This window comes from Temnothorax longispinosus, chromosome 4 (genome assembly GCF_030848805.1).
Source record: "Temnothorax longispinosus isolate EJ_2023e chromosome 4, Tlon_JGU_v1, whole genome shotgun sequence".
Classification (NCBI taxonomy): Eukaryota; Metazoa; Arthropoda; class Insecta; order Hymenoptera; family Formicidae; genus Temnothorax; species Temnothorax longispinosus.
The window spans coordinates 6,705,796-6,732,775 of NC_092361.1; the positions used below are offsets into that span (position 1 = coordinate 6,705,796).

The 26,980-nt window shown below is 40.4% G+C and overlaps 2 protein-coding genes and 1 long non-coding RNA gene across 21 annotated transcripts; 2 read left to right on the forward strand and 1 right to left on the reverse strand.

Moving 5' to 3' along the window:
* The first annotated feature begins 1,214 nt into the window (after positions 1–1,214).
* Positions 1,215–12,996, forward strand: B52 (serine and arginine rich splicing factor B52). Of its 12 annotated transcripts, none has more exons than XM_071776002.1 (12): positions 1,215–1,374; positions 2,407–2,530; positions 3,770–3,840; positions 5,727–5,807; positions 6,527–6,550; positions 6,701–6,757; positions 6,961–7,030; positions 10,686–10,759; positions 10,907–11,125; positions 11,514–11,639; positions 12,038–12,160; positions 12,273–12,996. In XM_071776002.1, the coding sequence occupies exons 2-12, from the start codon at positions 2,408–2,410 to the stop codon at positions 12,412–12,414; spliced, it is 1,110 nt and encodes a 369-aa protein (XP_071632103.1). In that variant the 5' UTR covers positions 1,215–1,374; position 2,407; the 3' UTR covers positions 12,415–12,996. The 12 variants fall into 12 exon arrangements, with proteins under 12 accessions (XP_071632103.1, XP_071632100.1, XP_071632108.1 ...); XM_071775999.1 differs by lacking the exon at positions 5,727–5,807 and adding an exon at positions 5,837–5,932; XM_071776000.1 differs by lacking the exon at positions 2,407–2,530 and adding an exon at positions 2,566–2,692 and having other exon boundaries at positions 1,216–1,374.
* Positions 12,997–13,152: 156 nt separating this feature from the next.
* Cib (thymosin beta cib) lies at positions 13,153–26,820 on the forward strand. Of its 6 annotated transcripts, XM_071776016.1 has the most exons (9): positions 13,153–14,382; positions 20,854–21,142; positions 21,308–21,461; positions 22,364–22,485; positions 23,654–23,806; positions 24,219–24,332; positions 25,297–25,410; positions 25,706–25,819; positions 25,901–26,820. In XM_071776016.1, the coding sequence occupies exons 5-9, from the start codon at positions 23,677–23,679 to the stop codon at positions 25,927–25,929; spliced, it is 501 nt and encodes a 166-aa protein (XP_071632117.1). In that variant the 5' UTR covers positions 13,153–14,382; positions 20,854–21,142; positions 21,308–21,461; positions 22,364–22,485; positions 23,654–23,676; the 3' UTR covers positions 25,930–26,820. The 6 variants fall into 6 exon arrangements, with proteins under 6 accessions (XP_071632117.1, XP_071632118.1, XP_071632121.1 ...); XM_071776017.1 differs by lacking the exon at positions 22,364–22,485; XM_071776015.1 differs by lacking the exons at positions 20,854–21,142; positions 21,308–21,461; positions 22,364–22,485 and having other exon boundaries at positions 13,202–14,382.
* Positions 14,607–22,831, reverse strand: LOC139811678 (uncharacterized). 3 transcript variants are annotated; one of them, XR_011731701.1, is made up of 5 exons: positions 17,245–17,481; positions 16,884–17,076; positions 15,496–16,397; positions 15,263–15,372; positions 14,607–15,148 (listed from the first exon to the last, which is right to left on the reverse strand). It is a non-coding gene; the product is annotated as an uncharacterized lncRNA (long non-coding RNA). The 3 variants fall into 3 exon arrangements; XR_011731703.1 differs by lacking the exons at positions 16,884–17,076; positions 17,245–17,481 and adding an exon at positions 22,702–22,831; XR_011731702.1 differs by lacking the exons at positions 16,884–17,076; positions 17,245–17,481 and adding an exon at positions 16,490–16,639.
* Positions 26,821–26,980: the final 160 nt, after the last annotated feature.

The following is a 26,980-nucleotide window of genomic DNA, read 5'->3' on the forward strand; positions in this document are numbered from 1 at the left end:
TACACAATTTCCGAATTACGGCCTAGGATCTCGATCCGTTTTCTAGTATATGCCGCAACGAACGATTATCTCGCGCGAGAGAGAACGCACGATCCAGACTTGCAAAGATTCTCGCGCTGCCGCAGAAACGCGCGCGCGACTTTAGAAAATTTATGTTATCTATAGATAATATGAGGAAACGTTTTGGTGAGATTTCTCGAAAAGAGGATCGCGACGTAATTTCAACGAGCTTGACTTTCGACACCGACGAACGCGGCGAGATAAATCTCACGCCGTTTTTCTTATCGCGAATAAACACAGAGATTATTTTTCTGGTCGATGCAATATAATTATCGCCGCGCGCGCGCGTTATTTTTCAACTTTCAAAAAACTCACGACTCTCATGTGCAACAATATACACAATGTTTGTGAAAATCACGTCGACCTGCATATATCTGTATATAAACATTTTTTAAAATGACGGTTGATAAATCTTTCTAAACAAATGAGTGTAGCTCAAGTATTGATAACATGACACGAGATGTGCGTATCGCGTTTATTTAAACATTCTATTTCGGTGCGGCTTGCAATTCCGCTAATCTCCTCGAATGATTTATCTCGAAATAATTCGAGAGAGACGTCCCTTCCATAAAACTCTTCATTTCGGTTGCGGAGTAGCCATACGAGCCCGTGAAATTTGGCGAAATTCCGAGGTTCGAATCGCACGACTACGCGAGTCGCACTTCCGTTCATGCGCGTCGTGCGCGTCCTAGCCTCGAACCCGCACCGGAAGTGTCCGCGATCGAGCGACGAGGTAACCTACTTCGTTGATAAACGTCGTTAAGTCGCTTCGACGACGTTATAAAACGTCCGTGAGGATCCCTCGATTTTATCGAGTCGAATCACGTCGCTCGATCGAATGACTCAATCCCACGTAAAAATGAAGCAATTCTCATCGCGGCGGAGGGGTGGGAGAAAGAAGAAAGACTCGTTCGACGGAATATTCCGTTCCCCTCTTTCAAGTTACTTTCCGGAACGTGCGTCTGAGCACGTTCCCTTTGTACTTTGTACAAGTCGCATTTCCGGAGAGAAGGAAGAAACCTTCGCCGAACGGAATTCTCTCTTCCTCGCGTCGCGTCATTGGCGTCGTTGGTCAGCTGGTGAGGGAGGGGGAAGGTGGCGCCGCCCGCGCCGCCGCCGTCTGGCGTCGAGGCTAAGCCTCACGGCGGCCCTGCGCGCCGTCGCGTGAACCCCGTTTTGTTTCCGTTGTTGCTACGAGGCCGCCTCGTCGCGCGAGGCATCGTTCAGTATCTCTCGTAGTCTCGTTGATCTCGCATCGCACGACGGAGTATACGGGGTTCGTTTACTAAAGATTACCGCGAACTGAACGTTCAGGTGAGTACGAGTGGCTAGATGCCCGGTTACGTTCTATAATTTCGATACCCGCGCTCTCGAGTGAAAAAAAAACTGCGATTTACGAGGTGGATCGTCGCTAACCCCCCGTGTAACGTGATGTAACGCGGGACGATCGCGCCCCCGCGACCGCGAGGAAAGCACGCAGCACGCTCTCCTACCAGCTTTCGTTCCCGCTCGGCGTAATTCGTTTCCGCGCGCCGGCCCGGGCGACCCGGCGACGACGCGTTTCGCGAGGAGGAGAGAATCCGTTTCGCGACGATCGGAGCACGCGGCCGCGCGTCGCGCATCTTTGTTTATGCTCGTCGGGCGTGTCGAAAACGCGGACCATTCTTCCGCGGCCATTATTCCGACTCGGGGTATCGCTCGCGGCGCAAATAACCGACGGGCGACGGCGCCTCCCCGCGTATCGATCGTCCACCCGATTCGGCGAGGAGCGCAAGTAGCGTGACGTCGGAGAGCCCGAGATCGGCGGTTTCTGATAATTTCGACGCGGCGTCCCAATTGTCCTATGCCATGCGTACACGCCGGCGTGGCGCAACGAAATTTTTTTGTCTTGTTCTTTTCTTTCTTTCCCCCTCCCCATCTCGACTCGTTCGCGCACGTATAGAAGGAATCCCTCGTGCGATCGCAACTTCCGGAAAGCCTCCATATCTTTATTTCGTGAAGCATGTAAGCACCTCGTTACGTTGAAAAGACATCGAGAACAATTAACGACGGTTATACATTTATACATAAGACAGTAGTACAATACATGTATATAGTAATCGAATAGTGAAAATAGTTAATCGGATCCAATAAAAAAATTTTAAATTAATTTGAGTTCCCGTATTCCTTGAAAGAGTAATTATAGAAACACCGTTCTGTTTGTTTATAAATAATTAATTAAAGCTTACTTTAAACCGCCTCTCGGTTAGTCTTGGAAAATAACGATTATCTTATGTTGTCATGTGATTAAACGGCAGGTTCTGCAGGTAGCCTGTTATGTAAGGTGTTTTTATATTTTCCTTTAAGAATGAGCACTCGAGTATTCGTTGGTGGATTAACATACCGGGTGAGAGAGCGCGACCTTGAGAAGTTCTTCCGGAAATATGGTAGAATCAAGGAGGTCGCTATGAAGAATGGATTTGCCTTTGTGGTAAGTCTAATGTGATTTAATTGTTTTTTTTACAGTATGGTAGGGACAAGAGTCTATGTCGGTGGGCTTCCATACGGCACCAGGGAAAGAGACCTTGAGAGATTTTTCAGAGGCTACGGTCGTTTCCGTGATGTTCTCATCAAGAATGGTTATGGCTTTGTTGTGAGTATCTGTATCCAGCTGTAAATATCTCGAGTAACACTTTGCGTAGCTCACGTTGGTCCTGTAACACCGTTTGTTCCTGCAATGTTCGTATTCCCCCATGTCTTTTTGCGACTGACACATTTTTGGAGTTGGCGAGTCATGTTTCTCAGCTTGGTGGATTATTCTATAAAATGTACTTATATTTATGCATTCTAAATGTATTTGGAAATTTGTTTTTATATTGATAAATTGAATTTACTCTGAAATCTATTCATATTTCATACTGTGATCATTGATGTGGCAATGCTTTTGAATAAAGAGAGACAAAATTTGCTCTCAAAAGATAGTTACTCGTTTCTTTATCGTGATTTGGACCAAAGTGGGTAAGCTGCAGAGTGTTAAATTACAAATACGACTCGATAACCCGAGTTGACCTGACCCGAGCCCTGAGCACACTGGTACTGTGGCGGTATAGTGGAGCTGTGTGCTGCTTATCATCGATTATTCTGCAAAAGCTTTGTAAGTTATATATAACCGCAGAAACTAAATCATTTATAATGGGCCATGTATTACCAGATACTTATAACAATAATTTGAAATTTTTTAAGCACTTACGATAATCAAGGTTACGCACTCTTATATAGTTATGTACTTGTAGTATTATTTGATAATGTACGATTTATTTGTTAAGTCAAATAATGATATATCCTACTTTAAAACTTTTGCAGGAAGCAATAAAAAAATGTATTAAATATAAAGTTTCAGATAATTCAATTATGAACATATTAAAGTCTCTTGTTGCTGCCATCAACATTATGTATATTTAAACATTTTTATCACATCTGTGGTAGTTTATATATATATATATATATATATATATATATATATATATATATATATAAAATGTATATTTCGTTAATAATATAGCGATACTTAGCGTTATTATAAAAGCTATTTTAATTAATATATATAATTTTTATATATAAATGCATTAGTATGGTACGAGCGATATATTATAGCATGCAAACAATATTTAAATAACAACAAAGCTACATTTTATTTCTTGATAATAATGAAAAAATTCTTTCTTCGTAGGAATTTGATGACTATAGGGATGCTGACGACGCTGTGTACGAACTAAACGGAAAGGAACTTTTAGGAGAAAGGTAATGCAATCATATTTTACTTACAATTAGTGTATGAAACATATATGTAATAGGCGATTATATTAGGCGGAATGGTATAGGTAGCATGTTTGCATGACTGAATAGTTTCTATAACAATCCATTTAGTATGTGGATTGTTATTGTGATTACGTTAATGTTTGATTAATTATAATCATAATATTATTGGTACTGGGGGTTCTCTGTTCAAACTAAGCAAGTTTTAATTCATTATGCTAACACACTAAGGGTGAGTTAAATTTGGTATCATCGAAATGAACTAACGTCATATAACAGATATAATTCCTTCCTATATGTCTTTATGATGTCATATCAAATATTTATTCTATTAAGAATACATTATTTCATATACAGGGGTCAATTGCTATAGTTTAGCCCACATGATCACATTTAAAACATTATCTTTTAAAATTCATGAAAATTGTAGGATAATATATCGCAATATAGCTAACTTGTAATAGTTTATTTTCAGTGTGTTGGGTTGATGCTATATTGAGCCATAAATATCTTCTGATTTACATAATAAATATTTTTTTCTGACTAATTGATTAAATCCGAAATTACTCAACCCTAAATGGCTTAACTTTATTGGTGATTAATGTCTAAGTTATTTAGGAAATTGAATCTTTTAGGCTCCTTAAAAGTATTGAATTATTAGAGAATCATCATTCAGAAAAAAATAAATATTTGTTACTTGCGAATTATTTATAATTTAACTCACAATATTCCCTTCTAGATCGACAAATACAACATCTTGTTATCTTAAGTAAACAGTTTATTATCAATTTATCTTGCTTTTGTTGCGTCACTTGAGATTAGATTGATATGTGAGAAGCAATAGCATTCGAAGAAAATTAAGTCCAATACAACGTTCAAAGTAATATTCTCTGGAAAATTTTCATCTCCACATGCTTTCCTCTTACTTTCTGTTTTTCTTTTGGGAATTTATGTAAGTGTGTCAATAATATTAGTAGCTTCTATATGGAAAAAAATAACAGTGGATTTCAATATAGACTAAACGTTGTAAAAGCTGACAAAATGCGGTCGAATGCGGTAGCAGTATACTTAACGCTCTAATAATCGCTCTAATTGTATATTTCAACCTGTACCAGTAATATTATTCGCTGTTGCTTCTATTTGATTAAAGACAAATGTACAGTGCACAATTATCTGTTCGCATTCAACGGGCAATCCATTAATGCCTTTAATTTTGTATCTATAGTAAACGGCGTCTGTCCTCCAAATTAACGATTGGACATTTATCGAGATAAAATGTGTCTTAAATGACTTACCGCCATTTTGAACTACTTCCATCAATTCCCCGAGTAGAAAAAGTCATTGTAATAATATGTCTTCGTCTGGAAAAATGTTATATTGCTTCTTTTTTGCCGAAAAATTTGGCACATATGCTTTTTCATAAATTCATCGTGTGATCCTATATAAACGCATCGTACTCTAAGCAAGAAAAAGAGAGAAAATTTAAATATATTATAAGGATCACGGATATAATTATGAAAAAGCTGATGGATGTGGTGAAAAAAAAATAATTCGGTGATAAGTAGCATTGTGTAAGGAAAGCAGTTTAGACTATGTAAGGAACGAGAACGGGTCGTGAAAGAGAGAGAGTGAGAGAGAGAGAGTGCGCGCGAGAGAGAGATAGGGGGAAAGAAAAAGAGAGAGGGGACAGCGCCTCGGACGAAACCGGACGATAGAGATTCTGAGAGAGAGAGGGGACGGATGATATTTGAACGGATTTCGCGGAGAAAGGAGGCTGAGGAATGGAAAGAAAAGGAAGGAAGGAAGGAAGCAGCTTTAGAGAGTAAGAATTAGTCGTGGACTTAGGCGGGGTTTTGTTGGGTGTGTTTCAGAGTGGCGGTGGAGATAGCACGGGGTGTTTCAGGGAGGCGAGGCGACCGTGGCTACGGACGCTCACGCTCCTGGAGAGACAAGTAAGCATATCCAATGTGTCTTGTTACAGAATTACTGTAGAGAGGGCCCGGGGGACACCTAGGGGTAGTGACCAGTGGCGCTATGGTGACTCCCGTGGTGGTTATGGGGACTCGAGGCGATCTGCGTAAGACACGCTATCCTTTTTTTTATTTTATCAGAGCGATCATTATCCCCTCCTCCCCTGCAGGCTGCCGGCTCGGGATGTGCGAAATCCCAACGATTGATCAGTTTGTTATCCGTTCGTTCGGGTACCTTTTTCTTGTGTATAATTTTTTGTTTCCTCTTTTTTTAAATTTGTTTTTTGTTAAATTCGTTTATTGCTTTATATTGGCTCTCGAGATTTTTTTTCTATTCCACCTAATCGATTTCGCACATCGTCCGCACAGGGAAGAACGTAATCTTGGATATTGATAAGCTCTAGCGTAGAGAGGGCGTAGAGACGAGTGATAAACCACGCGTTTGCAAACTTCTCTTGCCTTTGCGCATATAAAAATACGTTTAATTAGAGATCGAATTATCTTCTGAATTGGTTGTCTTGGATTTGACTACTACTCTCCAGAGTACGTCGAATTGTCAAAGTTTCACCGCGATGAAAAAGTGATAGCAAGATAACGCCTAGCGATACCCTCCCAGACATTATGTTTATTGCTGGTAGTTGAACCGAGATGAACCGATGTAATTGGTGACTAATAGATGTGTGGTATTATGTTTGTTACAGCCGAGACGATATGCGGCACGACAGGTACGCTATTGCTGCATTTTGAATAGATTTGATTCGATTGGAACAGGTGATTGATTGTGTGCCTGAGCAATGAGTGCAGATCTGTAGTTATTTGCTGAAGGTTTAACCGACGATCCGTTATTTCTGTTCACATGACATCCCTTTTTGCAGAGATAGTGTGAACAGAAACACGAGGACTGCATCTAGCTACAAGCAATCATTGCCCAGGTACATACATCCAATGTTACGCTCTAACGATTACAACTTAATTTACATAAACTTTACTATTGCAAATGTCTTGAATTATATCAATATTAAGTTTTATATATCATACTTTTATTCGCTATATTAACGTAAAGTCAGGTCCAAGACAAACCTGCTTGCTCTAGAGACATACATGTAGATAATAGCCAGTCTTTTTCCCATTTTAGATATGGCCCGCCGACACGTACCGAGTACCGCCTCACCGTGGAGAATTTGTCAAGCCGTGTCAGTTGGCAGGTAAGTGACACACGTATCTTGGTTATCTTTTTCTTGCATTTTTTACCGATACTTACCTTCGTTGGTTTGATTACTATTCGCGATTCCAGAGAAAACGTTGCACTGCTTTATATGGGTTTTTCGAATTTATATATTACTCCAAATCTCTAAGTTTTGCCGAGTTTTTCCGCAGTCCGTTTCTACCAAATTCCACGCGTGTCGATAATACAAAGCATTTCTTTCTTTTGTTCTTCAATTGTCTTTCGTTTCATTTTACGTTTATTTACTCAGAAAAGAGAACCCTATTTTGGAATGTAGAAAGATGTAAGATTTTGATCAAGTAAGTCTATGGCAAAAAATGAAGTCAGATTTTCATATACATGTGCAAAAAAAACATTTTCTATGAGAAAAGAAAAACGAGAGAGAAAAAAAATCCATATGGACGACAAAGATATCAGAATTGACACGTGCGACGTGCAAGAGATACATGGCATATCATCTTACCTGATACAAGGACATAGGCATGCACGAAGGAACTCGGAGTAACAACGTGACCCGTACTGTGATGAAACGAACGCAGCCAGACACTATTGGACAAAGTTCAGCGGACGCCGTGGACGCGAAGAGCTGTAAAGCGGAAGATACGAAGGAACGAATATGGATGGAAACGGATGGAGACGATAGATCGAGACAGAGCGATGCAGATGAATGCAAACGATATGTGGGAAATACCAGGACGCAAACAGACGCTTTTAAAACCAAAAAAGGCTAGAGAAAGAAGTCATACTGACGAATTGAAATAAAGATTGCACGTGAACCAAGTCTTACTTGATCAATTTACATTGTGTATATTCGTATATTACATATATAATCTATAAAAGTATATATTTTTTCTATATCTATCGTTGCACTTTTCCAATGATTGGTTATTTGACGAAAAGATATTTCTCTCGATCGAGTCTCGATTGTTCTCTCGACGTTACTTTTTCAATTTATTATTTCATTTACGTTCGGCCAACAGTTTGAGAAAAAAACAAAATAAAATTGATGTTCTTTCCGAAGAGCCATATCCTCTTCGCCGAGGAGGGGCGACCGGTAGGGCCAATAGACTGATGATGTGCGATGATAGAGATGACGATGCACGCGATGGGCCCGCCTTGAGGTCAAGTGGCACCAGGTTGGTTTCTGAGGTGTCCCGGGTGACAGAGAGAGCCGCGTGGCACTGGGATGTACACCTACCATCACCTATCTACCATCATACTACTACTCACGCGCAGTAATACGTGGTGGAATCCCGGTGAAATCCCAGTGATAGGGTTATCGTGCGTACTTCGATCCTCTTCATCGTGATCACTGGGGGAAAAAAAAGAAAGATCCAACCGCCGCTATCTACTTTATCCATCTGGGAAACAAACACTTGTTTACGTAAACAACCTCCACCATCAATATATATCACTCTTCCTATTACTATAAACCGACATAGTCATAATTCAGTACCTTCACCATCGACCATCATTACAACCACCACCACCATCACATCTACCACTCCACTGTGACTGTCATTGCTACTGGTACGCCACGCAACCTAGCCATCTAGTAAGTCAGGCAACGGCCACACCCATGAGGGCATACGCGGGCCGAAACCCGAACCATCCGCGACTGCGCCACACAGATCCGTTCGACCCGACCGAGCGCCGTGTGTCTGGCCTTTCTCTCTGTCCGTAAGCAAGGTGGTGCCTGGGCCCAAGGTAAATGCGTCACCTTAACCGAGTGTACTCTTAGATATACACATATATATCTATTATAATTACACACTCTTGAACGTGGTCTTGTTCACATATGTAATATATATTTATATAATTATTATATACCTATCTATACACCTCATTATTTAATATTACTGTGCACCATAGCTCAGCGTACACCGAACCATTGAGACGTTTTACGAAGCTCGGAGCTGTGCACGCGCAACTAAATGCGAAACCGGAGATAGGGAATCACTAGTAATATATTCATGTGCTCGAAATTAGAAATCTACTAACTTGTTGGTCAAATCAATCTTGTATTTTTGCGTACTTCGATTATTACATCATTCGGATTTTCTTTATTTTTCACGATAAATGTCTTTCTATCGTCACGTATATATTTTGTCAGAATTTTCCGTTCGAATAGCGAAAGACCAACTTTTCTTTATGCAAAGCAATTTGCATTATTACACTATATATTTTGAATGTAGCAAGCGAGGAATATTTCAGAAGAAATTCGTCCAGTGTGTCAGATATATATCTTCGGCAATGACATGCGTGAGCGTTCTAGTTTTCTTTTCTTTTTTTTTTTACCATGGAAAACACTTGCGCTTGGACCTAGAGAGACACCGGCACAACTCTCAGAAAGGCCGCCGTCATGTGGTATCCCGCAGATACGGAGGCGTCTGCGCTCTCTCGTACTCACCGTAAAACGACGGGCATACAGGCACATCTGTCCACCTAGTACTTCCACAACACTAAAGCCGTACCTGGTTCCCACAGAGAGACAGAGAGATGTACATAAAGTACATCTCCCAGTGATGAATGAACGCAAACGGACCACTAGACAATATCCACCTTCACTCGCAGATATCTCTTATGAGGAATGACTATGAAGCATTAGACTAGATCATGGAAGAAACAACGGAACAGAAAGAGAACGGATAATATGGAAGAGACATCATACTTACAATGTAGAGAGTGACACTTGTAACATTAAGAGAAGAGATCCACAAAAGTGTGACACGGGAGAAGAATTATTAATGAATTCACTCTGCTTTTTCATTTTTAGCGAAAAATTAACAATTTTTACCTTTTTGCCTCAATTCCTTGTGTTTTCCGAATTTGCTTTTCCTATTTTATTGCGATGTAGAATGTAGTATTCAGATAACCTTCGAAACTTCTGCTGAATAATTATGTATATATATATATATATTTGTTGACATTTTTTTATTTTCGCTTTATAGCAATTCTTTTCCGTTTATGCATATATAATTCTTTCTGAAGAATTATATATTATTCAAAACGGTATATTAAATTTAAATATATTGCATTTATACCAATACTTTTTTATCACATATAGATATTCTGATATATTAAAGAATAAAGTTAGAAATATTACACTGAAGAAATATCGCATCTATTACTTTTGTAATTATATTGTGAGCCGTTCTGTAGAAATAAGAATATATTTTGCTCCAAAAATATTGATTGACTTGTATAAATGTTGCATTACGTAAAATATGTCTCATTCTACAGAGCGGAGTTGTGTGTGGGTATATATATATAAAATTATAATCACGTTTGTTTTGAAGATTGAATTGCATAAAAAGAAAGGTTGCGTCGATAAACGGATACTAAATTCGAGCACGCAATTGGTAACGGTCTCTACACTGAAGACGCGAGCAGATGTAGATATCATCTATACTGATCTTTTTCTCTAGTCGAATAGACCCAGGTTACCTCCCGCAAGAAAAGAAATCGAAATAGAGTATAACGTATGAGTGCACAGGATATATTTTAACCTGCGCGATACATCAGACTAGGAACACAGTATAGTAAACTCCAACTACTAATTCTAAATCTATTCGCATACTTATCCAAACTAGCATAGAGAAATATATTAATTCTGGTTCTTGTGTGATGTTCAGGATTTGAAGGATTACATGAGACAGGCTGGAGAAGTGACGTATGCTGATGCTCATAAGCAACGTAGAAACGAGGGGTAAGTGACGTGTATTAATTACAGGAATGATAAGTAGAATTAAGTTGCGCTCTAGTTGAGCGAAGCACATTCATGAAAATCTGCGTATCTGCATTGTCTTGTGTAAATGCATTGATCTAACGATCCAAATATGTGATTTTGTTGCAGAGTTGTCGAATTCGCGACGTACTCCGACTTGAAGAACGCTATCGATAAATTAGACGACACAGAATTGAATGGTCGCAGGATCAGACTCATCGAAGACAAGAGGCGCGGCCGTCGTTCAAGATCTTCTAGCTCGAGATCGCGCTCCCGATCTCGATCTCGATCGCGTCGTCGGTCGCGCTCTCGTTCAAGGTATAATCGTCGTTCTCGATCCCGATCAAGGTAATGTCGGGGCGACATTACGTCACCTGTTATGTTTTATATTATGATTTATCTTTGTCTATGTACAATCCCTTGTAGTTCGTTCGACAATCTATACAAAGCGATCAATTCATACTTTTTTTTTATCCATTTTGAATTGCATTTCTGTCATTACATTTTTCTTTTAGTTGTTTACGTTAAACAAAATAATTTATGTTACAACTTAATTTTTTTGTAAACTGATTATAAATTCGTTTCTGAATTGTTTTATTTGAACGTGAGATCAGACGAAGTTTTGTTCCTTGCCTATTATCGCAAAATTTATCACATAACGAAATGGTTTTGCGATGATGTCGGAAGTCGTTTTAGAACATTTAAATACGTTTTATCGCTGCTTTCTGTAATACAGGAGCCGTCGCAGTTCTCGTAGCCACAGCCGTCGTAGTTCCCGTTCCAAGTCAAGGGCACACTCCAAGTCCAAGTCCAAGTCTAAATCCAAATCTCCCGAGCGTAGTCGTTCACGCTCAAAATCCAAGTAAGTATTTTAAAATTATTCTATGATCACGTTTGTTCCGTCAGTTGTTTACTTTTCTCTATTCATAATTATATATACATATATATATATATATGTGTGTGTGTGTATATATATGTATATATATAGATATATATATTTATTTATTTGTTTCACTTATTTTATTTTTTTTTCTTGCGCAGTTAGTCGTCACAGTCAGTGTACACTTTCATTCCCATTTATTATTGGCATTGTTTTTGGGCTGGCTACGTGCCTTGAGCTCTCACGCTTAATCACGCTTTATATGCGTTCACCTACTCACCGCGCTTGGAAAACGACAAAAGAAAGAAAGCGAGTTTCTTTGTATTTTGTCAACTTTCTCTATTTTCGTATCCCTTTCATTTTGAACTATAATTTTGCAGATCAAGAGACCGCTCAAAGTCGAAATCTAAGTCAAAGTCCAAATCCAGATCTCGTTCTAGGTCCAAGGCTGAGAGGTCAAAGTCCAGGTCGCAGTCCAAATCCAAAGCCAAGTCTCCCTCAAAGTGAGTCCTCTCGCTGGCCTGTTCTTTAATCGATACATAGATGGCGCAAGAAAATAAAATATTTTCAAGTGATGACACAAGTAATAAACGTCATAAATGTTCCTCCTTTCAGGGATAGGTCGAGCCGCGAGCGTTCCAGAGGCGACAGATCCCGATCCCGATCGGGAAGCAAACATAGCAAGAGCCGTAGCCGCTCTCGTTCGCCCATGAATGGAGATAAATCGCCGGACAGCAGTAAACAGAAAGCCGACTAAGCAAAGAGATAAAAAAGATCAGCAAACTACTATTTCGCCTTTTTTTTTCTTTCACCATTTTTTATATCAAGTCACATTTAAAAATCAATACCTATCTTGTACCTTTTCCGATCATTAATCGTAATAATGATAGGTTTTAAAGCCTGTATATTGATCGAAGCTCGATTACCTCGATATTTAATTTAGACTATCCACGATCGGGGTTTCATTTTAAAAATGCAACATTGTTGTTGATTTGAGGCAACTTATGATTTAATTTTTTTTTCTTAAACTTTAAATCATCATTAGCCACGTCTTTTGCTTCTTTCATTTTTTATTATTTTTTCTTAGGTATCAGTTTAGGTTTAGCGATACACATCATTCGACTTAAACGATTCGCGCATTTAGATAAGATATTCTTTATTATTCATACGTCTGAGAATATAAATTTTCAATGTATCGCCGTATAGTAATATGAGCTCCCTTATAATGGCTTTTTGTATATATTCCTAACGGTTACATTACAATAAGAAAGTATGTGACGTGTATTAAATTTAGTGGTAAGAGGTATTTCAACTGTCAATAAAAGTTCATGTCAATGCAGATCAATATTTCATATCCAAATCGTTCCAAGCCGTTCCTATAGTTATTTGTTTCGAACTTTACTTATATAGCGAGTTGCACATTAGTGTATTTTTATAAAAAACAATTTGTTAGTATATGCGTAGAGAAGGGAGTTGTAGAAGGCGATAATTAACATTCCGTTCGACCATTGTAATTTCAAAAAATTTAATTCAGTTTGACTTGCTTCAAACTAACGTAAAAATTATCGTATAACTGCTGTTATACCGTATCTGGAAAAAAAAAACTACGAAATTGTATCGGTTTTTACTCAATTATTTCGGGTTCTCAGCTAAACCTAACGTAGACGGACGAACATATGACGCGCAGATGGGCCCGCATGTGCGCAGGAAACTGATGACTCACTGACGTGTGTCAACCCCCGATATTTTCGTCTTCTGTTCCCTTTCACCCCCTCCCTAACGCGGCGGGAATAGATTATCGCGAAACGGATTGTTCAGCTGAAGAAGGAGAGAGAAAAACAAGGGAAAGGACATAAGACGAACGGCACGGCAACGTAAAAAAAATCGTCGCCGAAAGAAGGGGGAAGAGGTCGCGCCGTCGTTCAATGTCAGATTTGCGGCGCCGGCGGTGCGTCGAACGTGAATTCCCGGTCGTCGCTGAGGGTGAGTCAGTTACCCCTCCGCATGACGGTCAAGGAGACGATCGGAAGAAACTCGTAGGAAAGGGGGACGCGATTAATTGGCGCGATTGGGGAGGTAGCAGCTAAGCGTCGATTGGTCCTCATTCGAGAGCGGTGGGATCCCAATCCAGGAACGAAATGTGCACTCGCAAGACCCAGATGCTGTACTTGTGTTGTGTTGCAAAAGAAACGACATATGATTTATAACAAATATATTTCTGTAGTATTGTTCTCTTGCTGTACATAGAAAAGTTAATTCTAAATTAGTAAATTACTGAGTATATACGAGTACCGTTCAACTTGTTTCATTTCTTGTTTATTGCGAATACATATAATAAAATTAATAAAACTAAACTAAAAGATTTCCCTTTGTGTGATGCTCTATTATAATTAATTATTTACGTTATTAACTATAAACTATCCAATTATTTCAGAGCGTGTCACCGGCATTGTCAGAGGCTCTACGGATACTCCATCGAATCCTTTTCTGCGCCGATCCTGGCGAGAGGGGCCTGTCGCCCTGAGGAGGGAGACCTCGGGTAGAGGGGGATGAATGATGGGCGCTGCTCGACGCTGTTACCTGGTGTTACGTGCCGCAGAAGCGCTAACCGGTCAGTCAGTGTACCGTGTACCGTCTCGTTCCTGCCTTTGAGCAACGTTCGCCTGCTGTTCGACAGTGTACGCGCCTGCCTGCGCCCTAGAAACTCGCACGCGTCAACTGACAGGTCAGTGCACCCTTTGCCACGGTTTCCCCACAGCGATGTGCGTCCAATGGCGGATTAAAGGCGAGCCCTCCGAATGAATCGGCCCGAACAGTAAACTCTAAACATCCTCCAAAGACGATTTCGAACATCTCCTCGATTCCTGTGTATTTTTAAAGAAGTTACTCGCCCGGCTTTCCAAAGAGATTCACGGACAGCGAGCGTCTTCTTCCTCCTTTCATCGCCTCTTGTTTTTTTTTTTCACATATTAATTTGCGGAAGTGAAAAAGGATTGACCCCAGACACTGCCGTGAGAATCTCTACGGTCGAGCCGTGATACTTTGTGTTCAATGGTGCTTTCTTTCGCGTAGGACGGCGTAATTCGTTCGGTTCTTCACTTGCGAAGTATCCCAGCTGAGAGAGTCCCGAATTGGTGAAGCTAACGAGTGATCTTTGTCCAAAGTTCGTCCAAAGATAGTGGCCTGGAAATAAGGTTTCGTTCTTGTGAGACGATGGTTGCGACCGCCTTATAAGTCGGCGTTATCACGATTCCTCGGCATACGATTCTCGTTTGATATAGCTTTAACACGCGTGTTAACTTATCTCGGTAACGGTGTGTCCTTCGTAACAGCGCCCACAGACTTCGTTACAATTATCATCGAGCTCACGCTTCGATATAAACACGCAGCATTGAGCCGTTTATGTTTGTTCACGATAATCGAAAGGCGAGATTTCGGCGTCAATTCCATTTTGTCTGCAGCGTGGGAAGTTAAATTTCTTCATTGTCGCTCTATAGATACAGAGACAAATGTGAGACCTTTATTATGTATATACGGCGATGATAGGAACATTGTAGGATGGATTTCTCATGACTATAATCTATAATGTATAATAAATTGCATACCACGAAATTACGTGTCTCCATCGGCCGGGCCACCGAGCACCGAGATATCGATCGGTCTTTCGACACGATCGAAAATGGACCCGGGGTGTGGTCGAAAGGCGTCTTACTTTCTAGGAGAAAAGAATGATTTTTATTCCTTCGTCTCCACATAATTGAACGATGGCATCACGGATTAATAATGTTCTTCGTGGAATATGACGGAGAATCGGACGAACCGGGAATGAGTGATTTACCGTTATAATAATGATCGTTCCATCGTAACTGCTTTATATCATTACGATACCCATTACCGTATATTTCCCTAAAATTACAACGCCATAAAATGCCTATTATTAAAACGTGGGAACTAGACCTTTTGTCGCTCACCGACAAGGATTTTTTATATATACTTGTTACTTGGGTGATACCTTATACGTACCGTATTATATCTCGCTGCAATTATACATATGCATAAGGATAAGATTAACGAACGTGAATTAATGAGCCCGAATTAATTAGTGGACTGTATCGTACGAATTCGTAGCGTTTTTGATCGGACCAATTTGAAACGCTCCGAAAGAGCGATCAGGATTAATTCTAAGGATACTACTTTCCAAATGTATGTTTATGGAAACGCAAATGTGTCTAATTGTAAGTAAAATTACACAGCTTATTAAAACTTATTCATCAATCGCTCCCTGTTTCATTCGCTTCATATATGTTATCATAGTACACGTCTTGATATTTTTCTTTATCGTGTGTTATCTTTACTGTCATTTTTTGCATTTCGCCGTATATTCCTATTTGTTCAAAGAATTATTTCCAAAATGTAATTTAGTTTTGAACATGTTGAATTAGAGCTGCTAATGGTAATTAAATTCGATCGCTCTCTCGAAGGGAGGCAGATTGTTTCAATCGTGGAAAGCCTGTCGGATAACTTCCTTGCTCTTCCTTCGTATACAGGCGAATAGCGCGAGGCAACAGGATGGGGGATAAGGGCGTGGTTTTGACAGATGCATACAACGCACGCGGAGCGTGCATATGCGTCTTCCTCTCATCGTTGTCGTCGTCGTCGGTCCAGTAATGTCCAGTACTCGTTTTCTGTGCTTATGCATCGCACATTCGGCGCTGACCTTTTACGCTCATAGAATAATTTCTGGAAATATAGTTAAACATTAATTACTTTATTTTAACTTTACTATTAGTAGATATTAGATACATTGCAATTTTCAATCATATAATCCTCACGTTTAATATGTCACATTTTCTTAATTTCAAGAAAACTCGCAGTTAGAAATTACGGATTTACTCTTTATTTGTCATAGCATCGAATTCGATTATGGCAATTTCCCCACGTTTTGCGTTTTCCTAAGGGAGAAACGCTGTGTCGGGCGTTGCATTTGCATTTTATCATGTCCCGAGCGTTTCAAGGTGAACGAGGAGACCTAGGCTTCTGTATAAGCGCAACTCCGCCGTCGCGAATCGTGCGCTTCCATGCTCGACAATTGCATTTACCCGGCTCGGCTTGCTCGCGATTAGCGTCTCCCAGATCGCGAGACCGTTTCTGTCTCGCGAGCCCACCCGTCATACACCCAAGACCCAAGATATTCTATTACATCTCGCCACGTCAGCCGGACAATACCTTCGTTTTCCTGAGAGTTACGGGACTCGCATACGGATAGTGACGGCCTTATTTCTCCTTCAGTTCATTTCGTGTCCATTCGTAATTAAACGGATAGAAAGCGTATTATAACATCAGAACCGTGAATGGAACATCATTTCAGCTCGGCATTGAAATTCAAATTCGTATTGAATGCGTGTTTCCGACTAGAACGCTAAAACATTTCGTTCGATTTGAATGTGAGGCTTCAGAGGGGAGAGAAGGAATGACGAGAATAACGATATCAGTGATACTATTACGGCAATCATCCCTGATCGCGAGTCGCGCGAAGCGAAGGACGCGACTCTCGGCCTCCCTCCGTCGAGGGAAACCGCCCTCTTACCCATGACCATGAAAACCGGGATGCGCCGTCGGCGCAGAGTTCACGGACCCCGCTCACACTCTCCTCCGGACGATGCCGGCAATGCCAATCGATGAAACCGTCTGCCGCGGCAGCCACCGCCGCCGCCACCGCCGCCGTCGCCGGCCGCTCCCCTGGCGCAACCTCGGCGCTCGGCGCTGCCTCCCCCGTCGTTGCATCCACGTATGTGTGTGTACGTGCATGCTGCGTATGCGCCCTACCCATTCATGCGTCGCGAATACAAGGCCGCACGTGTGTGTACATGTCAATATTAGCACGCCGCCGCGCCGTTCGGCCGTTGCGCTATCGGAAAGCGGAAGACTCGCCTTCCGGCGATCATCGAATCAGATCTGATTAAGCGGCGCTCCTGGGAATGTATCGCTCTACGTGAATAGTAGTATGTTGCGTCGGGATGTATGAGCGTTTTAGAAGTTAAACTGATATCGACCCTGAAAGAGAAAGTAGAGAATATCGACAAAGTTGTAATCAATTAATACTCTGGCACTAAAATATAAGTAATTTACAAGCTTGGCTTCCGAGAGGTTCGTGTGCGATTCCCCATGTTGAAATACTTTGGAGGTTCTGTTACTTCCGCGGAGGATGGGTTTCCGAGTATACATTAGCAAACAACTAACTTGATCGAGGAAGGTTTTAATTGACTCCGCATAAACGCCGGTAATGAACGTGCCGAGGAAGCTGCGGCGCGAGTTAACGAGCCTCCTTCTAAATCGTGGTTTCGCGCACGGTGCCGTACGGCGGCGTACTTTCTTGAGCCAAGTTGGCGCTTAAGTGACACTTGGTGCATACGTTCAGGCGCCAGGGATGCCTCGACTTCTCGACGGCTGAAGTTACACGCATTACGCGACGTGTGTGTCTATTGGCAGTATTGACCGAGAGGACCGAGAGATTCATATCGATACTTTTATTGGACATCTCGATTAATAAACCGTTATCCTTTTCAGACTCGTGCGAACAATGACTCATGCGTATAAATTCTAATATTGCCGACGAAGGAACAACGAATTCACGATTACTTTTGATTCTTTCTCATTCTAATCTTTCTTGTTTAATTGCCACAGATAGATTTCGCATCTCTCGTTAACGTGTTGCCAGGACTCTCAGTTTTAGCCCGATTGTGAAACGGTTTCGTGGGACTCGAGGATCCCGTTGAGCTATGAAATTCCAAGCAAGCGTGTCACGCGCGTAATCGGTCGTTCTATAACATGGTTTTTCAATCTGTCCTGGCAAGTGTTTCAGCTTGGGAGACCTAGGAACTCCGCCTGGTCGCTCGTAACTCGGAAACCGTCTTGTTCGTGCTGGAGCACTCGACATCGGGACGTTCGTGATTCGGACAATATTTATATAATACAGCCTCGCGCCTATATACGTCCCTGGGGCATGTACGCGCCACCGCTCGATACGATACGCGCGTCCAGGGTTCGTTAGCCGTCACGGTCGCACGGAAGAGAGCTGGAGAGAGAGAGAAAAAGGGGAGAGAAAGAGAATCGCGGTTGCTCAACAGTCGCCGTCGCTCGGTAAAGCGTTTCTCTAGCTATACAGATACAAATGCAGCCGGCGGTTTCACGTGGGCATTGTATACGCGCGTAGGTGCCTCGCCGCTCTCCGGAGCAGCCTACACCGCCGATCGATACAGGCCCGTGTACGCCGTTGCACGTGTGGACGCGTGGCGCGAAAGAGACGAGGAAAGAGAGCCGGTACCAGAAGGCCCACCATTAAACGCGATTGCCCAAGTTAATTGGCAGCCAGCGCGGACTCGTTAGCCAGCGACCGTAGGATCTCGTTCCGCGAATCGTGTGCCTACGACAATGCGTCCTCGCGGAGGAGTGAGGAGTCCCCTGGACTTGACGGCCGATTTGCAAGGCTTTAGACGAATTTCGGGCTGAACACGGTGTCGGGGCGTCTTAGACACGCTTGGCTTAGCCACTTGCTATTTCCTACTCCAGAGTCTATGATATAATCCTGAAATATTAATCCTGATTCTTAAACCTGTTGCGAGGTAAGCTGTAAACACTTGTCCCTCAGTTAACAATTCAAAAACGTTAAGTAAACTTGTACCAGTAAAACTTTTTGATATACTTAACTAAATCGTTAAGTTTCTGAAGCGTGAATAGACGCTAGTTTTTTAGACGCCAGTTTCTAATGTTTGGAAAATGTTTACAGGCCGCGCGCATTAATGGGGATGCACGACCTAGAGCCATACTTTCCTCGTTTGAAAATCAAGTACTAGAAATCGTGCCTCGGGCACTCTTACGACACACTCGTATGAAATATCAACCTGGATGCCTAATCTATCTCGATGACTCTACCGTCGGTTTCTGCCGGCGCATCTCGACCGCATTGGCAACCTAGTTTCTCGTTAACTTCTCGCGGAGAGGCTCGCTTTTCACCTCGCGAGTCCACTCGAGAAGATCGAGCCAAGATTTATCCAAGTTTCACTGTGCGAGCGTCGTCTCGCGTCGGCTCGCCTCATTAAATTCCACCGTTTGCAGTTTGCATAATAACCAATAAGAAGCTTACCCCGTCTTGTTGTTTGCCACGGCTCGGCTAGGATCTATGGATGTTCAATTAAATGGAACTAACGGTCGTTGCGTTACGGCGTTTCTTGTCGGCCTTAAAGCGCTCGTAATTTTCTTGCCGCTCTTAAACGCGCGACGAGCGCAAGCGATACTCGCGATTAAAACTAATTAGTAACGTGTAACAAAGGTATTTTATTAAGAAACGATATTAAATCGCATTACGTCGAATCTGTATCGATTTTTATCAATTATGGATTATTTATCGCGTGGCGGCCGTGATGTAGAACATGCCTCTGAGTAAATTATTCGGCAACTAAAGGACGAAAATATATTTTTATATGCGTTATTGAATGAAAAATTCTTTGCAATCTTCTTTGTTTTTTTTTTTTTTGTCAAAGTTAGTGATTTAATTTGTTGCGATAGATTCGCGAAACATCTCATAATCTGCTGCGTAAGAAGAAAATTATACTGTTTTATCTGTGCTCCGTCTTGGTTGCGGACAATCGAGATCTCGTCCTCGTCTCTTACCGTTACATGCAGCCTTGTTGCACATGAGCTTGTGCACACACGTACTCGTGCTTCGTACGCCCACACAGGCGTACGAAAAGAATGAAAAAAAAGAAAAGAATTTAGCAAAGCGGATACGCAAAGGGTATGTGTGAGTTGGAGTTCCCGCTGCTTCTCTGTTGCGTATTCGGCCTCTTTTTCGAGCTCTCCCTATATACAGACATATACGACTGGCTACCATATAAGGACCTATACACAGCCTTGTCGATGCTGACCCACCGTTTGAACGTATCTCTCGAAAGCCCTCTCTCGCGATCCCAGGAACGTATCGTCCCGGACCCAAAACTCAGACTCGACGAGCGACTCGAGAGACCGGTTTGTTTTTTTTATCAGCTTTTTTTCTGTACTTTTACATGCTCAACATTCTATTATAATTGAGCCTAAAATATTGCAGCTCTGAAAAAATAGAGCGCTACTGGAGATTCAAGTGTCTTTCACGAATCTCCGATGGATTTATCATCCGCGCAATATCCGTTTATCTTTTCAGCCGTTCGTTTTGCAAGATTGTTCTTCCGCCCAGAATCGTCACATTTGAAAAGCATCGTAGAAAAAAAAGTCGGACAAAATTGATGACCTTGCACTGTCGTCGAAGATGTTGCACAATCACGCCGTGTGTACCGATAATGTGGTTAGTAATATCCGACGTCCCCGTGACTTCACCCACGTGGAATGCAGACCTTTTCTTACTCTCCGCGTCTCTTTTGAACCCGCAAGTTTATTCGCACATGGGCGAATTCGATGTTATCGCCATTGGTTTTTCTACAAGCTCTCATACGGTACAAATAACGTGCTATACGATAAAGAGAAATATATATTTTAATTAACGTAGGTAATAGTAATTTTCTTTCGCATGTGAACGATACAATTAATATAATTTATTATATGAGATAATATAATTAATATACTGAATATACTGGAATATTAATCTAATTTATTTCCAGATGCACAGGAAATGCAATCGTTGCGCGTGCAATATAGACGCATAAAGAGAAAAAAAAAGATTGATTTGCAATCAAATGTCATAAATTGCAGAACACAACACGATTAGGAAAAAAGCACGTGGGAGTTAAATGCAGATCGATACCGATCGCCTACGTAAGCGTAATTAGTATTGCGTTCTTTTCTTACATTTTTTCACGTTGACTCATGTAAAGTTTTAAGTCTGCCTGAATGCGCACAATCGCGAACGTTGCTGAGAAGCCAGTTTGGTGAAAGGGGGTGGGCAAAGGGGGCATCCGACGAATGAGTCATTGACAGTTTAGCACGTAAATGCGTCGCCAGTACTGGATTCAATATATATAAGTATCTATATATGTTGATATAGAGGCGCGTGTACACAGCCAGACGACGCTGCGACGTTGATTTCGTGCCACAACTATCAATTATTGGCGGAGCAACGTCTGACTCGGTGGTTGCAGGACGTTTTCTTTCTTCCGAAAGTATCATTTGCCATTTAAAGCAATAATTTTGAGAAATATTTTTCAGACTCGTTTCATTTTCTTTAAAAAAAAAAACTTGTTTGGTTTTTGACGTAAATGTATGTGATACATTCCATGATAAATCTGTATGCACAGCTGTAATTTAACTTTGTAATGTAATGTATGGTTGGTCACGAAGATATAGTCGTGTTCTTTGGAGGAAAAAGGCGAAAGAACGCAGTATTTATCAATGTTCTTCTTGGTCATGTAATGTGCGTCGTTATCGTAAATGATGAATGACGGGCGGATGAAATCAACTGTAGCGTAGTAATATCTTTCAATGCGAAGCGTGAAGTAAAAGATTGGGAATATTCAACGCGAATGCACAGAAATTGTCAGATTTTATTATTTAAAGCATTATACATTAAACATCGCTATGTAATGATCGCGTTATCATCTGCAATCATAAGTTAACCATTTAATTTTCACATATCTCATGTTTACATCTTATCTGAGATGTATTTCTTTTACTTTGATAATTTTGTGACTTCGTATCGATAATATTTTACGCTGACGCAGTTGTTGCTGTGCTTACGAAGGAAGTGTGACAAGGAAATATACTAGAAGGAAACGGAGACCGGAAGCAACGAACCACCGCTGTTTCCGTCGCGTGATACATAAATTCTCTGCTCGAGAGTCGCGTGAGTTCGCAGATAAATCAGATTTCTCATGTAATAATTTTCTACATCTACAACTTTTTATTTATTTTTTTCTCAATTTATTATGTAACGGTCTTAAATTTTATTTTATGAAATTTCTTATTTCTAAGTTAACAGTACCGGACGTTTTTACTGTTATAAACAACAAAATAGCAGGATATCCGAGCAAAATAAAAGAAATTTTGTGCTATATTATACCTTGGTTGGGATCTTCTGAATTTAAAAAGAGGAAACTTCTAAAGTGTCGAGTCTGCGAAATCTTAGTTGCGTTCGGCGAATATATCGACGAGGGAAGTCGTATTTTTGCTGTATTTGCGGTGTATCGTGACGATACGACGTGCAATTCCGACGTCGTTGTCGATAGCTTCATTCTCGGCTTCAGCCTCGTTGGCATTCAATAGCAGCCGCTGTTGTCAGCTCGCGGATTGTTGGTGCGGTTTAACAAAAGAAACGACACGTTCGCGCTAACAATTGGAAACTGCACGGTACCGTCTCTCGCTGATACACTCATATTTGTTGAGCAATGCTCTTTGTGCACCTTACGTGGAAATGGTTCTCGCACTTAATAACACGTGCGATATCGTTCGTGTTCCGCTATCTTCCAGGAAGTTAAATCGATTACGTTACGAGCAGGTGCCCGTACACCTTGCACGGACACCTTTTACATTAGTATCATATATTATATGTACCGTTCGTTGAATATAAACGTATATAAACGAAAACTTAAGAAAATATTACTTTGGAAAAACAAATTTGTATTATTTTCTTATGTTTCGCGTTGTTAAATGTACTTTAAAAGAAAAAGAAAACGGACGATCACATATTCGGGATATGTGTTGCGTACTGATTGCGTACTAATCAACAACGTACTTCAGATTATAACGTACGATTATTTACACATTGACATTTTTTTAACAGTTCAGTAATCTCAAATCCTTCAAGAATCTTCAAGTAATAAAATTATCGTACATTGCATATCTATGTAAAATACATTATATACCAGACTATTGTTAGCTTGAATGAATCAATAAAATAGCCGTTTAAACATTAGAAAAGTTGGCAATTTTTTGATTGGAATTACAAACTTTGATCTTTAAAAATGTATCTATCAAGCAAAGATGATTGATCCTACACTCGTCTCTTTTTACAGATTAAGAAGTACAAGGCTGAATCATGTCGAGTCCGTCGTTGAAGGACCTGCCCAAAGTAGCACTAGATCTGAAAAGCGAATTAGAAGGTTTCAATCATGGCTGTATGAAGAAAGCCGCTACCGCCGAAAAGAACGTTTTACCCTCCGCCGAAGGTACATAAATTGCAAGAATATATCTCAATTTTTGTTTAAAGTTAATTTACATTGAACTGAATTATCTCACTTATATGTTTTATTCGTAACATATTTAAAATTTAACAATTATATATTTTTTGCATTCTATTTCACTAATATATTTGATTAATTGGTATCTATATGATTAATATGTAATGATATTTTTTTATTCTGATTTAAATGATTTAAAAATTTATTATCTTTATTTAATTTTATTAAAGTAGATTAGTAGAACTAAATGTATTTAGTGTTAAATGCAGGGTGTAAAAATATTAAGTTTGCTCGCAAAATATTAAATTAAGAGAAACGATTTAAGCGCAAAGCTTACCAGTGCGGTATCCCAATAAAAACAATAGCAGCTGCAATAAAAATGTGTGAATTGCTGACATAGACGTGCGGCAGGAGCGGCAACATTCTGAGTTGATACATGACGTGGAAACCTTTAAGGCAGATCAGTTGAAGCATGCCGACACGAAAGAGAAGATTGTGTTGCCTAACGCCAAAGGTATTGCTCATTAAAAATTGGAGAAATTTCTGGAACCTCATTCTCCAGTTCTGCGACGAGTATCTCCTTTTTCATGGTGGCAGCAAAAATCCGAAATCAACTATCGCTTCTGCTTTTCAGGGAACAATCTCTCGCCTGCAAAGCTTTATCTTAGTATAATTCTACAATGAAGAGGAAAATTTTACTGGTGGCTTTGATAGCATTTTGGGATCATACTACTGCTTGTCCTTTTGGTTAACTTCTTGCTGCACAATCTTACAAGAAAAAAGAACAAAATTTAAAAAGTAACTTTTGTGCAATATTTATACAGGTCTTCTTAGATTTGCCTCCCTTTATTTTATATGGATTCCTTGATGCAAGGAATAAGCAATCGATACTTTCCCAACTGAAAAGTCGAGTTATAAACTATTCAAAACACAAGGCTTCTCACGACTTAATTTCTAATGTGGATTAAAATAAAATCATAAAATCTTAAAATTAAAATCAGATTCTTATATATACTGTAGCAAGAAGTTAATCTGATATTCAGGAAGATAAATCCAAAAAGGAACTTGTTAAAATATAAATATAAATCGAATACATTAATTTTGTAATTAAGAATTATTAAGGAAACTTTAGTTTCTCATTATTTTAACTCGAGCTTAAGTGTAACGCGTAATTTCGTCTCATAAAAATACGTAGACTTTATCTGAATGCACGAGGTATTAATAGCAAGTTCCTTATAAAGGAAGGACGACAAACGGTACCAATCATTGATTGATCGCGCTGTCCGTCGATCATGCGGCGATCATAAATCGTGTAAACAGTTTTTGAATTTATCCTTCACTGAGATCCGTTCGAGCTACGTTACTAGCTGGATATAGCAAATCCTGTAGCCAGCTAAATGAAACACTCTATTCCTGAGTCGTGATTCTGCATGTAATTATTCATTGCTATTTCTGAAATATGATTTGCCTCCTTTTAGACGTTGCCGCGGAGAAGACTCAGCAAACATTGATCGCCGGTATTGAGAAGTTTGACACCGCAAGTCTGAAGCACACCGAGACGCAGGAGAAGAACCCATTACCCGATAAAGATGGTACGATATATAAGTCAGGTTTTTAAATTGACTTATGTACAGTATAGTCCAACTCCGTGAATCACTAGGTGAATTAAAAGCCAATAAAAAATTATTTTATGACATTCTAAATTTTTAGTCTTCGATTCGAAGATTGATTTTAAAATAGTGGACAATCTTTCTATTCTATTGTTTTTTTTTACTGTTCGTGTTACAGTCACATTACGGAATAATAAACAAAGCAATAACTTGTTACAAATAATATCTTATTAAATTATAATTATTATAAACTAATGACATTTTATTCTCTATGCAGCGATCCAACAAGAAAAGGGGAAGCAACAGCTGATCTCTGGTATCGAGAATTTCAATCCAGCGAAGTTGAAGCATGCGGAAACCCTCGAGAAAAATCCTCTACCCACCAAAGAAGGTTCGTACGCTGTATATTCTCAATTTGTTTTTGTATCCGTTTTGAGATGGCACATCGTTTACCGAGGCAATATCGTTTCAGCGATCGACGCCGAGAAGATAGCCGCTTAGAAAAGCTGCCACACGAAAACGAAGGAAAGGAACGGGGACGGCGCGACTCGTCGCTTCTTCCATTTTCTATATCCGTGACATTTTATAACAATTATTCATATTGCCAAGGAAAAAAGGCGCGAATGCGAAGCACTGTGTTAATCGTAATGCTATGATTATACTTATCCTATAATCGCCGTTTTCCGGCATTCTCCTTTTGGCGAGGTCGGAAAACTCTTGATCGAAAACGTCCAACGTTTGAATCAGGCAGCCGATGACGATACCGCTGCTGCTTGTCCTCGGTACCAAACCGCCTCGAGAAACAATTCGGCAACGATTAGGCAATGACAAGATGACAAGAATAAGAGCAGACCTAAACATAGCTTTTGTCTCGCTGTAAGTTTTTCCTAACTTGCTCTCTCGGTACATCCTACTCGTTTTGTTGCTGAACACGCGACAATTACATTTTCCGAACAGAGATTACGGCTACTTGAGAGAGAGAGAGAGAGAAAGACTTGTAGCAAGAAAAAGATTAGTAAATGTGGCGAGTTAGAAATTCGTTTTATGAGACAGGGACGAGGGTCCAACTCGACAGATCGCGGAACACCGCACGGGATCGTCATCTCCTCGCCGGAGGATGTAGTTTTTTTACACTGAGAAAGCTGCACGCGCAAGTATATTCGTTATTTTCGATATAGCAGACAAAATTGTCGGTGATATTGCATTTGATGCGTTACAGCAGACATCGCGGAAGTACACACGTACACACAGTGGTCGATCTTATACTTATGTATTGTAAAAATCATATTTTGTATAAACGGACTATTGTACTTTTTTAATATTTCGTATACATCGCATTGTCATTTCGACGAAATTATTACGAGGAATAAAAAAAAAGTAATTTGTACAAAAGCGGCGTCTGCTTCTTTGACCCTAATTAAATTTAATTAATTAGCTGTAAAGGAACTTCTTCGTCCGCACATGTAGGCAATGGAAATTGTATTACATATTTATAATTGCATTTAGCACTAAATGCAAGATACAGATACTGTTAGGATTATAATAATTTTTT

Excerpts from the sequence above, each read along its gene's own strand:
- B52 (XM_071775998.1), top strand. The coding sequence starts at position 2,567 with ATGGTAGGGACAAGAGTCTATGTCGGTGGGCTTCCATACGGCACCAGG. Across the intron at positions 6,551-6,700 it reads GACGATATGCGGCACGACAG|AGATAGTGTGAACAGAAACA; the intron begins GTACGCTATTGC and ends CCCTTTTTGCAG. Across the intron at positions 10,760-10,906 it reads AAGCAACGTAGAAACGAGGG|AGTTGTCGAATTCGCGACGT; the intron begins GTAAGTGACGTG and ends ATTTTGTTGCAG.
- Cib (XM_071776016.1), top strand. The coding sequence starts at position 23,677 with ATGTCGAGTCCGTCGTTGAAGGACCTGCCCAAAGTAGCACTAGATCTG. Across the intron at positions 24,333-25,296 it reads TGTGTTGCCTAACGCCAAAG|ACGTTGCCGCGGAGAAGACT; the intron begins GTATTGCTCATT and ends GCCTCCTTTTAG. Across the intron at positions 25,411-25,705 it reads CCCATTACCCGATAAAGATG|CGATCCAACAAGAAAAGGGG; the intron begins GTACGATATATA and ends TTCTCTATGCAG.